Here is a 12,690-nt window from a genome sequence, read left to right as displayed (position 1 = left end):
CCACACAGAGGAAACCGAGCTGGGGGCAGAGGGAAGGGACAGCGGATGAAGTCACCGAGAATGTGCTGAAAAGGGACCGGGGACAGCGGCAGCCCCGCAGAGAGGAAGCCGAGCCCAGCTCAGCTCATCTCAGCTCAACCAAACCCAGCTCAGCTCAGCTCAGCTCAGCTAAACCCAGCTCAGCCAAGCTAAGCCCATCTCAGCCAAGCCCAGCTAAACCAAGCCCAGCTCATCTCATCTCAGCTCAGCCAAGCCCAGCTCAGCCAAGCCCAGCTCATCTCATCTCATCTCAGCTCAGCCAAGCCCAGCTCATCTCATCTCATCTCATCTCATCTCATCTCATCTCATCTCATCTCATCTCATCTCATCTCATCTCAGCCAAGCCCAGCTCAGCTCAGCTCATCTCAGCCAAGCCCAGCTCAGCTCAGCCAAGCCCAGCTGAGCCCAGCCCAGCCCAGCATGAGCGTGCCCGGCGCGCTGCTCACCGTGCCGCTGCTCCTGCTGCAAGGTAAGCCCGGGGTTATCTCAGCCCAGCTCTCCTGGGAAAACTGTTCAAGGCTGTGCTGCTGGTGTCGGGGTGACAAAACTATAATGTCACCCCATTTCCAATTTTGTCACCCCGTTTAGGGGTCAGTGAGCTCGCTGAGTCCTAAACCCAGGATCAGTGAGACCGAGTTACTCCTGGCACCTTGAGGTGACAAAGCATCGGGGTATCCTAAGATTCTGCCTTAAATTTGGTCAGGGGATCACAGCTTGCATTGCCCGGGTCAGAAATCCAAGGGTGCCTTTGCTGGTGCATTGTGTGAAGTTACAGCAACTTAGGGAGAACTTGCAAAGTGCTTTGAAAAAGAAAAGCACTTTAGCTGCTCCATCTCCTCACTCCTGATAGAGGAGGCAGCTTATTTAGAGCTCCTTTGTGTTTGGAGGCAGGAGTGTGACAGGTTCAAGTTTGTCTGTGCCAAACAGAGGATCCAGGAAGGATCTAACAGAGGATCCAAGGGAGGAAGGAGCAGGGCAGCAGTCCATGACAGGATCCCTGCAGGCTTCACTCCTGACCTTGGCAGCAGAAATGGATGCATGATCCTGGGCCTGGAGCAATGTTCTCCCTCCCTCCCTGACAGACACTGGAGCAGAAAGCACTGCAGGGCTGTCACTGACAATTTGCTGATTCTCACTACAACCCCTCTCCTCCCTCTTGCCCCAGACTTCTGCAGGATGAATTTGTAGCTGCTGCCTTGGCTCCCAGAATTAATTCAGCTCCATCCACAGGTCAGCAGGCAGGACAAAAACAACTCATTAAATGGGGTGGCTGTGGGTTACAATCTCACAGATAACTGCATCAAAACTCATTAAATGTGATGGCTTTGTGGGTTACAGGCTCACAGATAACTGCACCTGTGAGAAATAATACTTCCAAAAAATTAAAAGGTTTATTAAAACCTTTTCAGAATACACCGTTGCATTACTCATCTATAACAGCACTAAAACCAACTAATTAAACAGGATGATTGTGGTTCACAAGCTCACGGATAACTCTGTGCCAAAATGAACTCATTAAGCAGGGTGGCTGTGGGTCAGGATCTCACAGATAACTGCACCAAAACTGGCTCATTAAATGGGGTGATCGTGGGTTAAAATCTCACAGATAACTGCACCAAAATCATTAAATGGGGCTAATTGTGGGTTAGAATATTGGATAACTGCACCAAACTCATTAAATGGGGTTGATTGTAGGTTAGAATCTCACAGATAACTGCACCAAAGCGAACTCATTAAATGGTGTGATTGTGGGCTACAATCTCACAGATAACTGCACCAAAGTCATTAAATTCTGAATCATAAATCATATCTGTGGGTGCCAGTCTCACAGATAACTCTGCACCATGCCCTCAGTGCAAGGAGCTCTCAGCCACTTCCTGGGGGCTCCAAGAATAGCAGCCAGAGTAGAACCACTCTGCTCGCTGCATCCTGACATTCCCAGCACCAGACTGCTGCCCGTTCTTGCCAAGGACCTGTCACTTGATGGCAGAGTGCTTTTTCCAGGCGGGATCCACATGGGACAAAAGCCACCCCCCTGGAGCTGCCGTGGGGACATGTGCCACGTTTGGTGACCACAGTGGCTGCAGAGCAGAGCCCCTCTGCTGGGAAGAGCTGCCCTGTGAGTCACGCTGTGAATAAAACCCATTTTCCAGTGGTCTCCCGTGGAAATTACATTTCTGCCCCGCGTTGGAAAAGCAAGCAACACCCGCAGCTCTTCTTGCTCAGCCTGGCTGCTGTCACCCCCAGAGGTGTGATCTGCCAGACCCCACGCTGCTGCTGGTGACAGGAAACCATCACGGGGACAGAAATCCCCGAGGGGCTGTGGAAAGCCACACGCAGCCCCCAGCTGCCTCTAAACAACTCTCACCTTCCTGCCACAGCTCCTCTCAGGGACAGGCACAGCCGCAATCCCCGTGGGAAACTCCTGCAGGGAGACAGGGCTGGCTCTGGAGGAGCAAAAATCAGCTCCAGCAAAAATCCTGACCAAAAAAATAAAAATTAAAAAAAAAAAAACACCATAATGTCTGAGCGATTTAAAATTTTTAAGAATGTGAAAATCTTCTCCAAAGCCCAGAAATACTCATTTCCCCAAAGTGCAGTGGGAACTGGCAGCCGACAGCTACGTGGAAAATCAAATCAAAACACACGAAACAGGAATGAAAACAAAACTCTCCTGCTGCCTGTTTGCTCAGCTCCAAGCCAGGCACCAGTGTTAGAATTCTCCAGGGCACGGTTTTTGTCTGCAGAAGGCGTTTCATTCCAGGTCATCAAGTATTTTCACAAAGTGTTTTATCTGCCTGAGAGAAAAAACACATTTTACTGCTCACCTGTGAAATGAGCTGGGAGAAGAGAGAGTGAAATTTCCTTTTAGTAACCTCTGCCAGGCCAGGTTTGGGTTTATTTCAAAAGAAGTTGCATTTCTGAGTAAAAAAGCCTCATTTTTAGAGGTGCTGGGGAATCATTCATTGCTCATTGACACGCTGAGCAAATGGGACATAAAATCAGAGAATGGTTTGGGTTGGAAGGGACCTTAAATATGATTTAGTTATAATCATGGAATAAGTGAAAATGCAATGTTTGTGTTTAAATACAGGTTGAGAGTGCATTAAATGGGTCTGCTTCAGTTCTTCATTGGCTAATAATGAAATATTTTCTTGGCTAATAACTAAAATTGGCTTAATAATTAAATTAGGTTGTGCTGGCAGGTGGAGATCCCAAAGCTTTGTCACACAGATGACCTGTGATCACCTGTCCAATGACAATAATTTATTTATATCCCTCCAACCACAATAGTGGCAACGTAGAAGTATTAAAAAATCATTGCAGAAAAGGAAAATTAACACATTACTCTGTGCAAAATATCCCTGCTTTGCTTCATGTCACAATTTCCAACTTTTTTTAACCCCTGGTGCGTGGCAGGGGGATTTCCAGGGGCTGCCAGTGATTCTGTGACTCTGAAGCAAGGAGAAAATCTAAATCTCAACTGCACCTTCAGCACCCTCAGCAACGACAACTTCACCCTGCAGTGGGTAAACCCCAAGAATTTCACCATTTTCCTCAACGCCCAGCAGGGTAAGTGTGAAACCCCAGCGTGGTGGCACTTCCCACCAGGGCTGGGGACACTGAGCTGGCCCTGCTGCCACCCTGGCCAGGGGGGTGCCCAAAGTGCCAAAGGGGGGGTTGCAGCTGGGTCCAGAGGATCCTGTCCCTTTGTGGTCACCAGAAATCGGTGCCTTTTGGGGCTGCCAAAAAGCAGATGCCAGACAAAATTAAAATCATTAAAAGCAGTTTTATTTATTGAAGGGCCTTCAGGTACATTTAGGGCAGACAAAACCCACCCAAAAATGGACAAGTTAGTGACAGGTTTCACACTTTTATAAGTTGGGTCCATTTGCATTTTGGGGTCAATCTGCCAATTCCAGCTTCAGCCAATGAAGTCATTGACCCCAAGTTTGCTGCCCCAACTCCCTTTTGTTTCCATCTCTCAGGCCTGAGGCAGTGAGGTGTCCTTGATTGCCAGGCCTGGAGAGGAATTGTTGTGTCTGCCCCAAATGGGGAAGCAGCAGCTCCCACTGTGTGTGGAGTTTGGAGTTCTGCACTGAAGAACTGCAGGATTGCAGGAAAATATAAAAACTGAAACCCTGAGGCACCGGTTCCTTCCCTGGAGGGGGTTGAGCTGCAGCCCCTTCCTGGCAGAAGAGCAGGGGTGGTAAATGATTTCCTGATGGAATGGAAACCCCCAGCAGCAGAGCTCTCCGTGCTGAGCTGCAGCCTCCAGCAGCACCCAGAGGCCAGCACAGAACCCACCCTTGGCTTTGAGGGGACAGGAGGGGACATTCCCCGCAGCCCTGACACTCCTCCACTCACTGGAATTCGGTGCAGTGCATCAGGAGGAGATTTTGGGGAAATAGCAATGATTTTGAAATGTGCTGGCAAAGCTGAAGTTCCCATTTCTGCTTTCCCCCCTCCCATCTCTCCATCCTTCTCTCTCCTCCTCTTGGTGCAGATGAAGGGTGAGGAGTCCCTCGGCCTTCCCCCTCTGCAGCTATTCAACATTCCTTGTCAAATCCTTTCGGTTTTAATTATAAGATACCTGGGATTCACCCAAATTGCTGGGATTTCCTTCAGCTCAGTATTTTGTCAAAACCTCAGCTTAAAAAAAAAAAAATAAAAAGAGAAGTTTTGAGGTCTCTTCCCCCTGATATTTATTTGTACAAACCCCCAGTTTCAGTTCAATTTAAGGGCAGAAAGTTGTTTTCTGTGCTGCACTTGTGGGAAAAGTTCATGGACTTGTTGGGCTGACCTTGAGGGCTCCTGTAAATTATGCAGCAGGATGAAAGGATTAAAGATTAGAAAGTCAAGAGAGAGAAAGGAGAGTAGAGGTGCCCTAGGAGATGCTTTCATTAAAAAAAAACTGGAACTTTAATCCAGGACACCCAGTCCCCTCCTGTGGCCACAGAGAGTGGGCACAGAAAAAAGCACAGATTTTTTTTTTTTTCCAGAAAAATCCTGGAAAGTTGTGTAGAAGCTGTTGGAAACTTAGAGGAAAATAATTCAAACAATTATTATCTCTCTTTCTGTGACCATTGTTTATAGATATGGTTCTCTAGAGTGTGTTATGGATAACCAGCAAAAGTGTGGGAGAAGTTTTCACTTTGAGACCAGTCAGGTCTCAGGTCCACCATTGTTTCTATAAGAACTGTAGATTTCTAATGATAAAGTGTCTTCTATGCCTTCTGGATCATGCAGTCAATGCTAATTATTCCCCAGCTGGGGGCCTGCTGCCACACCCTCCAATAACGCTGATGACAAGGAAAAGGAGAAATAATTCTGATGAAAAGGAGTAGAAAATGCCCCTAAACTGATCCTAAATCTCCCTGCTGCAGCTGCTCCATCCCACCCCGTGCTGGAAGTCTCCCAGGATAAAGGAAGAGGCATCAAACTCTCCTGCTACACCCAGGGGGGCAGACCCCAGCCCCAGATTTCCTGGCTGTTGGACAACGGGATCGAGCTCCCAGGTAAGAGCTCAAAGACTCTTCGGGCACTAAAATTGTTTTTTTGTCAGTTTTGGGTGGTTTAAAGATGCTGGAGGGTGAAATATCAGCTGGGTCTGCCGCTCCTGCCTACAGCTCGGGGCAGGTCTGGGGAACAGTCAGCACGAAATTCCAGTGGGATTAAATAAAGCCAAAATCCTGGAACCTCAGCGCTGAATTCCACTGGGATAAAATGAAACAAAACGCTGGAATTTCAGCATGAAATTTCACTGGGATAAAATAAACCCAAACCCCTGGAACCTCAGCTCTAAATTTCACTGGGATAAAATAAACCCCCAAATCCTGGAATTTCAATACTGAATTCCACAGGGATAAAATGAACGCAGAATCTTGGAATTTCAGCACTGAATTCCAGTGGAATAAAATAAATCCAAACCCCTGGAACCTCAGCACAAAATTCCACTGGGATAAAATGAACCCAGAATCTTGGAATCTCAGCACTGAATTCCAGTGCAATAAAGCCAAAATCCTGGAACCTCAGCACAAAATTCCACTGGGATAAAATAAACCCAACCCCCTGGAATTTCAACACTAAATTCCACAAGGATAAAATGAACCCAGAATCTTGGAATCTCAGCACTGAATTCCACTGGAATAAAATGAACCAAAATCCTTGGAATTTCAGCATTGAATTCCACTGGAATAAAATGAACCCAAAATCCTGGAACCTCAGCACTGAATCCCACTTATTGGAGATAATTCCACTTATTTCCCTTTATTTGAGACAAAACAACTCCCAAAATCCCGAAGCCACGATTTTCAAAGCCCCAGCAGCCTTTTTTCTCCTTCAGCCTGTCTGCTGCACAAATAACTGCCATTCTAGCAGTGCTATAAATAACATTATTCTACAAATCACTGCCTTACCAGCTCCAGTGCACACCTGTATCAAAATGTGAGAAAAACACTCAGGGATGCAAATGGCTTTTCCTTCACACATCAACAAGCTCTTACTTGTGTTTTGCATCATCAAGCAACGTATTTAAAGCTGAACCTGTAACCTCCCCTGGCCCAAGATGGTTTATTTTTAAATTAGAGCTCTAGAAAACAGCAGAGAATTGTGTGTCCTGGCCTGAATATAGATGGAAATTAGAGTTAATAATAAGAATAAATCAGGCTGGCTGATAAAACCTGGGGGGTTTTAATGCAGAAAAGGTGAACACCTAGAGCAGTGCGTGGTAGAAAAGCAGGTTTTTAAATCCTGCCTGTGTTTGGGAAGAGCTGGGCTGTGTGTGAGGGCCTGGGAAGTCATAAAAACCTCAGCATGCCCCCCTGATTTTTTATCTCTGTCTCTCACAGTGTTTTTCTAAAACCAGGGGGTTTCCCAAGCCTGAAAGCACCCTGATAAACTGAATTATTAGTGACATCACAACACACAGTTCAGACACTAAACACCTCCCGCAAGCCAGCACTGCATTTCTCCAATATTTTAACAAAAACCGCTGCTTGCCTTGACCTCCTCCTCGCCTTTGGAGCAGAGGGAACCCCTGAGCTGGCACCTCCCAGCCCAGCACAGCCCCACGGGGCCCGAGCTGTGTCTGCTGCCTTGCTTTGTCTGGGGCTGCCCTTCAGAACAGCCACACTTACATGAAAAGGTGGGAGACAAAAAGTGAATTGTTTGAAAGATAAGAAATCATTGCCCTACTCCACTATTTCTCCAATTTCTCTGGTTTTCTCCATTTTTTGCAAGCTTGGAGTAACTTTTCTTCCTTCCCCTTTCATTCCCAGCTTTAATCACTTCCTGCAAATATTTACACTAATCAGAAAACAGCTAATAAATCTTAATTACTGACAACACCAGGGCTCAGCAGGGGCAAAGCAGCTGTAATTACTGAGCTGCTGCTGACAAAGATGATTTCTGAAATCCTTTTGGAGCTCTTACCTGGCCCTGCTGGGGATGGAAAAGAGGGCTGAGAAATGCTGATCTGGAAAGGGTTCATTTGGAAATGGGGAATTTCTTTCATTTGAGGGTGACAGAGCAAGGGGAGCATCAGAGCTTCTGCACTATAAACAAATATTTCTAAATATAGAAATTATATTCTATAAATCATTTTCTAGGAAATTTCTATTTGGAAATACAGAAATATTTGTGTCCTTCAGGTAAAGATCTGAAACACCTTCCCCTCCACTAGGGCTGTTCAAAGACTTCTCTGTCACATCAAACACACCTTTTTTTTTCCATATCATCAGCATTACCTGGAGTAATCAGTAACACTGGGAATCCCATCAGACTCCCCTAATTCCTTTTGGTAAGGCAAGGAATCCTCGGGTGTAAATTCCCACAGCTGGAAAAGGGGAAGAGTCAACCTGTGCTGTAGGAGAGCAGGATTTCAGGGTGATAGAGATGCTTTTATTTATTTTATTTTTATTTTTTTCCTCCCAACGGGCGTGCAGGTGACACCAGGCACCAGCTGGGAGCTGATGGGAAGAAATGGAGCACAAGGAGCACGCTGAGGATCCTCAGCTACAGCCCCAGAGGGACAGCCAGCTGCATCATCCAGCACCCTGCGCTGGGGGCACGGAGGCTGCTGGCATCTTTCCCCTTCCAGGACCTCCCCAGCTCGGGTACTGCAGCTCCTCCAGCTCTGCCTCTCCAGCCCTGAGCTGGTGAAAATGATGCAGATGCACACAGAAGTGTGGGGTCTGCTTTAAAGTGAGGAACCTGGGGCAAAAAATAAGGGTTTGGAGCTGTTCCTCGGTGCAGAGCTGAGCAGCAAGCTCCCCACAGCCATGAGCACCCCCAGCTCCTCAGTCATTCCTCTTTATCCGTGCTTGCACCAGCCTGTACTTCCCGAAATCAGGAGATTTTTTCCAGCCCAATCAAAATCTCCACAGCCCAAATAAATCACCCAAAACCCCACCAAGAGTTCTGCACCTGCTTAGCATGACAGGACCTGCAGTGACAAATAATTGGTGCTCTGGAAATGCCCAAACTCTTTGTTTTTATTGGTTTAAAAGTGATGTATCAATGATCGCAAACATCACAAAATGAATATATCCTGGTAAAGCCTGCTTTGATTAATCCTGACACGTGTCAGGACAGCATCCATGGAAAGGGAGCCTCGATCTTGTATGGGGAATGGAACCAGAGGAGCTTTCAGGTCCCCTCCAAGCCAAACCACTCTGGAATTCTGTGGCTTTTACTGGGTGTGAAAAGGAAAGGGAAATCTCTTCTTAATGCAAAGTTTTGGTACACACAGCACACACCATCATTTCAGCATTGCAAAGCAAAGTTAATGCTTATGTATATCATCAACTATTATATATTATTCTTATTATATATTATATTATATATCTCTTCTCTGTCTATATAGATATAAAATATATAATTTTTGTGAGGTGATGCTGTATGAGATGATGGTGATCTCTTGTCAGGCTGAGAGACCCCCAATTTGTGACTCCTCTCTCAAAATTTTTCTGACGGTGATCTCTGTCAGGCTGATGAGATCCCCATTTTATAACTCTCAGGATTTTTGTGAGATGATGGTGATCTCTGTCAGGCTGAGAAATCCCCAGTTTGTGGCTCCTCTCTCAAGAGTTTTGTGAGATGATGGTGATCTTACTCGGGTGATAAATCCCATTTTGTGATTCTTCTCTCAGGATTTTTGTGATGGTGATCTCTCTCAGGCTGATGAGATCCCCAGTTTGTGACTCTTCTCCCAGGATTTCTGTGAGGTGATGGTGATCTCTCTCAAGCTGGGAAATCCCTGTTTTCTAACTCTTTTCTCAAGATTCTTGTGAGATGATGGTGATCTCTGTCAGGCTGATGAGATCCCCATTTTGTGACTCCTCACTCAGGATTTTTGTGAGGTGATGCTGTTATGAGATGATGGTGATCTCTTGTCAGGCTGAGAGATCCCAAATTTGTGACTCCTCTCTCACAATTTTTCTGATGGTGATCTCTGTCAGGCTGATGAGATCCCCATTTTATAACTCAGGATTTTTGTGAGATGATGGTCATCTCACTCGGGTGATAAATCCCATTTTGTGACTCTTCTCTCAGGACTTCTATGATCAAGGCAGAGGGTGAGAAGGAATAATGGGGGAAAAAATCTCATTCTCGCCACTAATTTTTGGGGAGTTTTAATTAATTTATATCATTATTTACTTAATTTTAAATTAATTTATAGTTTTAATTATTTCATTTTATTTTTATTTTATGTTATTAAATTTTAATTATTTAATTATTTAAATTATTTTTGTGGGCTTTTCCACAGAAAATGATGTTTCACAGCAGACACTGGAGAGTTATAAATCCAGATCTAATGAAGACAGTCCAGGCCATGAGAAGAATGGACAAGGTAAGAAGCTTTAATTAACATATTCCTGTAAATATGTTCCTGTTTTAGATAATAATTGATTATTTTTATTTAATTATAATAAATAATTATAATAATAATCTTATAAGTGTTCTAATAATTATAATATTCAATTAATATTATAATATTTTATTATAATAACTAATTATTGTTTCTTTAATTATAATTATTAATAAATCATTCTTGTTTTATTTAATTGCTGATGACTGTGGCCAGAGCAGGTGGCAGCCATTAATAATATATAATATATAACATATAATATATAACATATAACATATAACATATAACATATAACATATATTACATATAATATATTATTATATATGTTATCTATCATTATATATTATTTATATTATATCTTATATATTATATATTGTATGTTATGTGTTATATGTTATATATTTTACATTATCTATTATATATTATAAATAATTGTTGTATTTTAGCTGGAAATCCCAAATCCAACCTGCAATATGTAACAGAAGGACACGTGGAAACCCCAGAGAAGAATTTGGAAACCCCAGAGAAAAATCCCAAAATCCCAGCGAAGAGCCCAGGTGCCCAAACCACAGAAATAAATGGGGAAATGTTCACCTGTGGCAGGGCGACAGATGTGTAAGGGCGGGGAAGGTGCAGGAAACTGCAAATTCCTGGTGTTTGTGTGAAAGTTTTCAGGGCTCTTGATTTGAAGGAGCAGGAGGGACAGGGAGCTCCATCCCAAAGCCACCTGCGGGTGGTTTTGTCACCCAGCAGGGCGGGGACCTGGGGCTGGTGCTCCTGGAAACCTGCAGAGCATGGCAGGAACCCGTGCCATGAACAGCTCAATCCCTCAGGTGCTCCTGGAAACCTGCCCTGAGCCACCTGGAACCTGCAGAGCATCTCAGGAACCTCTGCCACCAACAGCTCAGCACCCCATGTCCTCCTGGAAACCTGCCCTGAGCCACCTGGAACCTTCAAAGCACATCAGGAACATCTGCCACCAGCAGCTCAGCACCCCATGTCCTCCTGGAAACCTACCCTGAGCCACCTGGAACCTTCAAAGCACATCAGGAACATCTGCCTACAACAGCTCAGCACTCCATGTCCTCCTGGAAACCTACCCTGAGCCACCTGGAACCTTCAAAGCACATCAGGAACCTGTGCCACCAACAGCTCAGCACCCCATGTCCTCCTGGAAACCTGCCCTGAGCCACCTGGGACCTGCAGAGCATCTCAGGAACCTGTTCCTCAAACAGCTCAGCACTCCATGTCCTCCTGGAAACCTGCCCTGAGCCACCTGGGACCTTCAGAGCGCATCAGGAACCTGTGCCACCAACAGATCAATCCCTCAGGTGCTCCTGGAAACCTGCCCTGAGCCACCTGGAACCTTCAAAGCACATCAGGAACCTCTGCCTTGAACAGCTCAATCCCTCAGGTGCTTCTGGAAACCTGCCCTGAGCCACCTGGAACCTTCAAAGCACATCAGGAACCTCTGCCTTGAACAGCTCAGCACCCCCAGCAGCAATCAGCGCCCTGGCTGGACACCCAGGCCCAAATTAAGATATTTCGGATCGATTTTGTCACCTCCTCTGCCACCACAGGTGCTACAAAACAACTGTGACTTTTCTTTTCTCCCTGGAACCCCAAACCTGGGTTTGCAGCTGGATTTAACCAAGCTGGGAAGCGGCCTGATGGCTAAAGGGTTAAAAATAAATAAAAAACAACAGCAATCCAACCCAAATTATTTGATGATTTGATGGTCCTGTGAAGGGGATATTCCCCATGGGCTGCCCAAATGCTGGGGTGAGGGCAGCAGGAGAGCTGGGACTCCTCCAGGGCTTTACAGGAGCCCTTCCTGCCCCAGGAGGGTAAAAGCAAATCCCTAAAATAAAGGAAATGTGAATTACAACGAGTTTTCTCATTTGCAGAATGTCAAAAATGCGTTTTTCTCACAGAGTCCCGGAGCATTTGGGGTGGGAAGGGAGCTCTGGAGGGTCCCCAGCCCAACCCCCCTGGCCAGGCAGGGTCACCTGGAGCAGGGACAGGGGACACATCCAGGTGGGGCTGGGGTGGCTCCAGCAGGGAGAACCAAAACCTCCCTGGGCTGCTCTGCCACCTCCGTGGGAAGGAAGTTCTTCCCCTCCAGTTCTTCCCGTTCTTTCCTGCACTGAGAAGCCCAGAACGGGACACTGTAAATCTCATGAAATAAAACTCACTCGAGACTATTATTTCTCACTGGAATTACGAAAAAATTATGGAAACTGGGGTTTGAATACCCAATGAGATAAAAGGCCCTGTGTATTCCATTTTCCAATGGAAATAATGTCATATTTGAATGGAAACAATTCCATATTTCAATGGAAATTATTCCATTTTTCAGTGGAAATAATTCCATTTTTCAGTGGAAATAACTCCATATTTCAGTGGAAATAATTCCATTTTCCAGTGGAAATAATTCCATATTTCAGTGGAAACAATTCCATTTTCCAATGGAAATAATTCTGTTTTCCAATGGAAATAATTCCATTTTTCAGAGGAAAGCGGCTGCTCCCGGGCGCTACCACAGCGCCCGCGGCAGGGGGGGAACCGCACTCCCCCCGCGCCTGGTGGGTGCGGCCGGCGTCCTCGGGGTTGCCGTGGCAACGGGACAGCGCGGCACGGCCCGGAATGGGCCCGGGCCGGGAACGGCGGGGACAGGGACAGGGACACGGGACAGGGACACGGGAACGGCGGTGAGAGGGACAGGGATACGGGACAGGGACACGGGACACGGGAACGGCGGGGACAGGGACAGGAACACG

At 46.0% G+C, this 12,690-nt stretch overlaps 1 protein-coding gene across 1 annotated transcript; it reads left to right on the top strand.

Moving 5' to 3' along the window:
* The first annotated feature begins 459 nt into the window (after positions 1-459).
* CRTAM (cytotoxic and regulatory T cell molecule) lies at positions 460-11,280 on the top strand. Its single transcript, XM_041480561.1, has 7 exons — positions 460-508; positions 3,460-3,612; positions 5,427-5,558; positions 7,986-8,156; positions 9,809-9,892; positions 10,357-10,467; positions 11,242-11,280. Exons 1-7 carry the CDS (start codon positions 460-462, stop codon positions 11,262-11,264), a joined length of 723 nt encoding a protein of 240 aa, XP_041336495.1. The 3' UTR covers positions 11,265-11,280.
* The last annotated feature ends 1,410 nt before the right edge of the window (positions 11,281-12,690 follow it).

This window comes from Pyrgilauda ruficollis, unplaced genomic scaffold (genome assembly GCF_017590135.1).
Source record: "Pyrgilauda ruficollis isolate IOZ18807 unplaced genomic scaffold, ASM1759013v1 scaffold52, whole genome shotgun sequence".
Classification (NCBI taxonomy): domain Eukaryota; kingdom Metazoa; phylum Chordata; class Aves; order Passeriformes; family Passeridae; genus Pyrgilauda; species Pyrgilauda ruficollis.
This window is presented reverse-complemented; position numbering and strand designations above follow the sequence as displayed.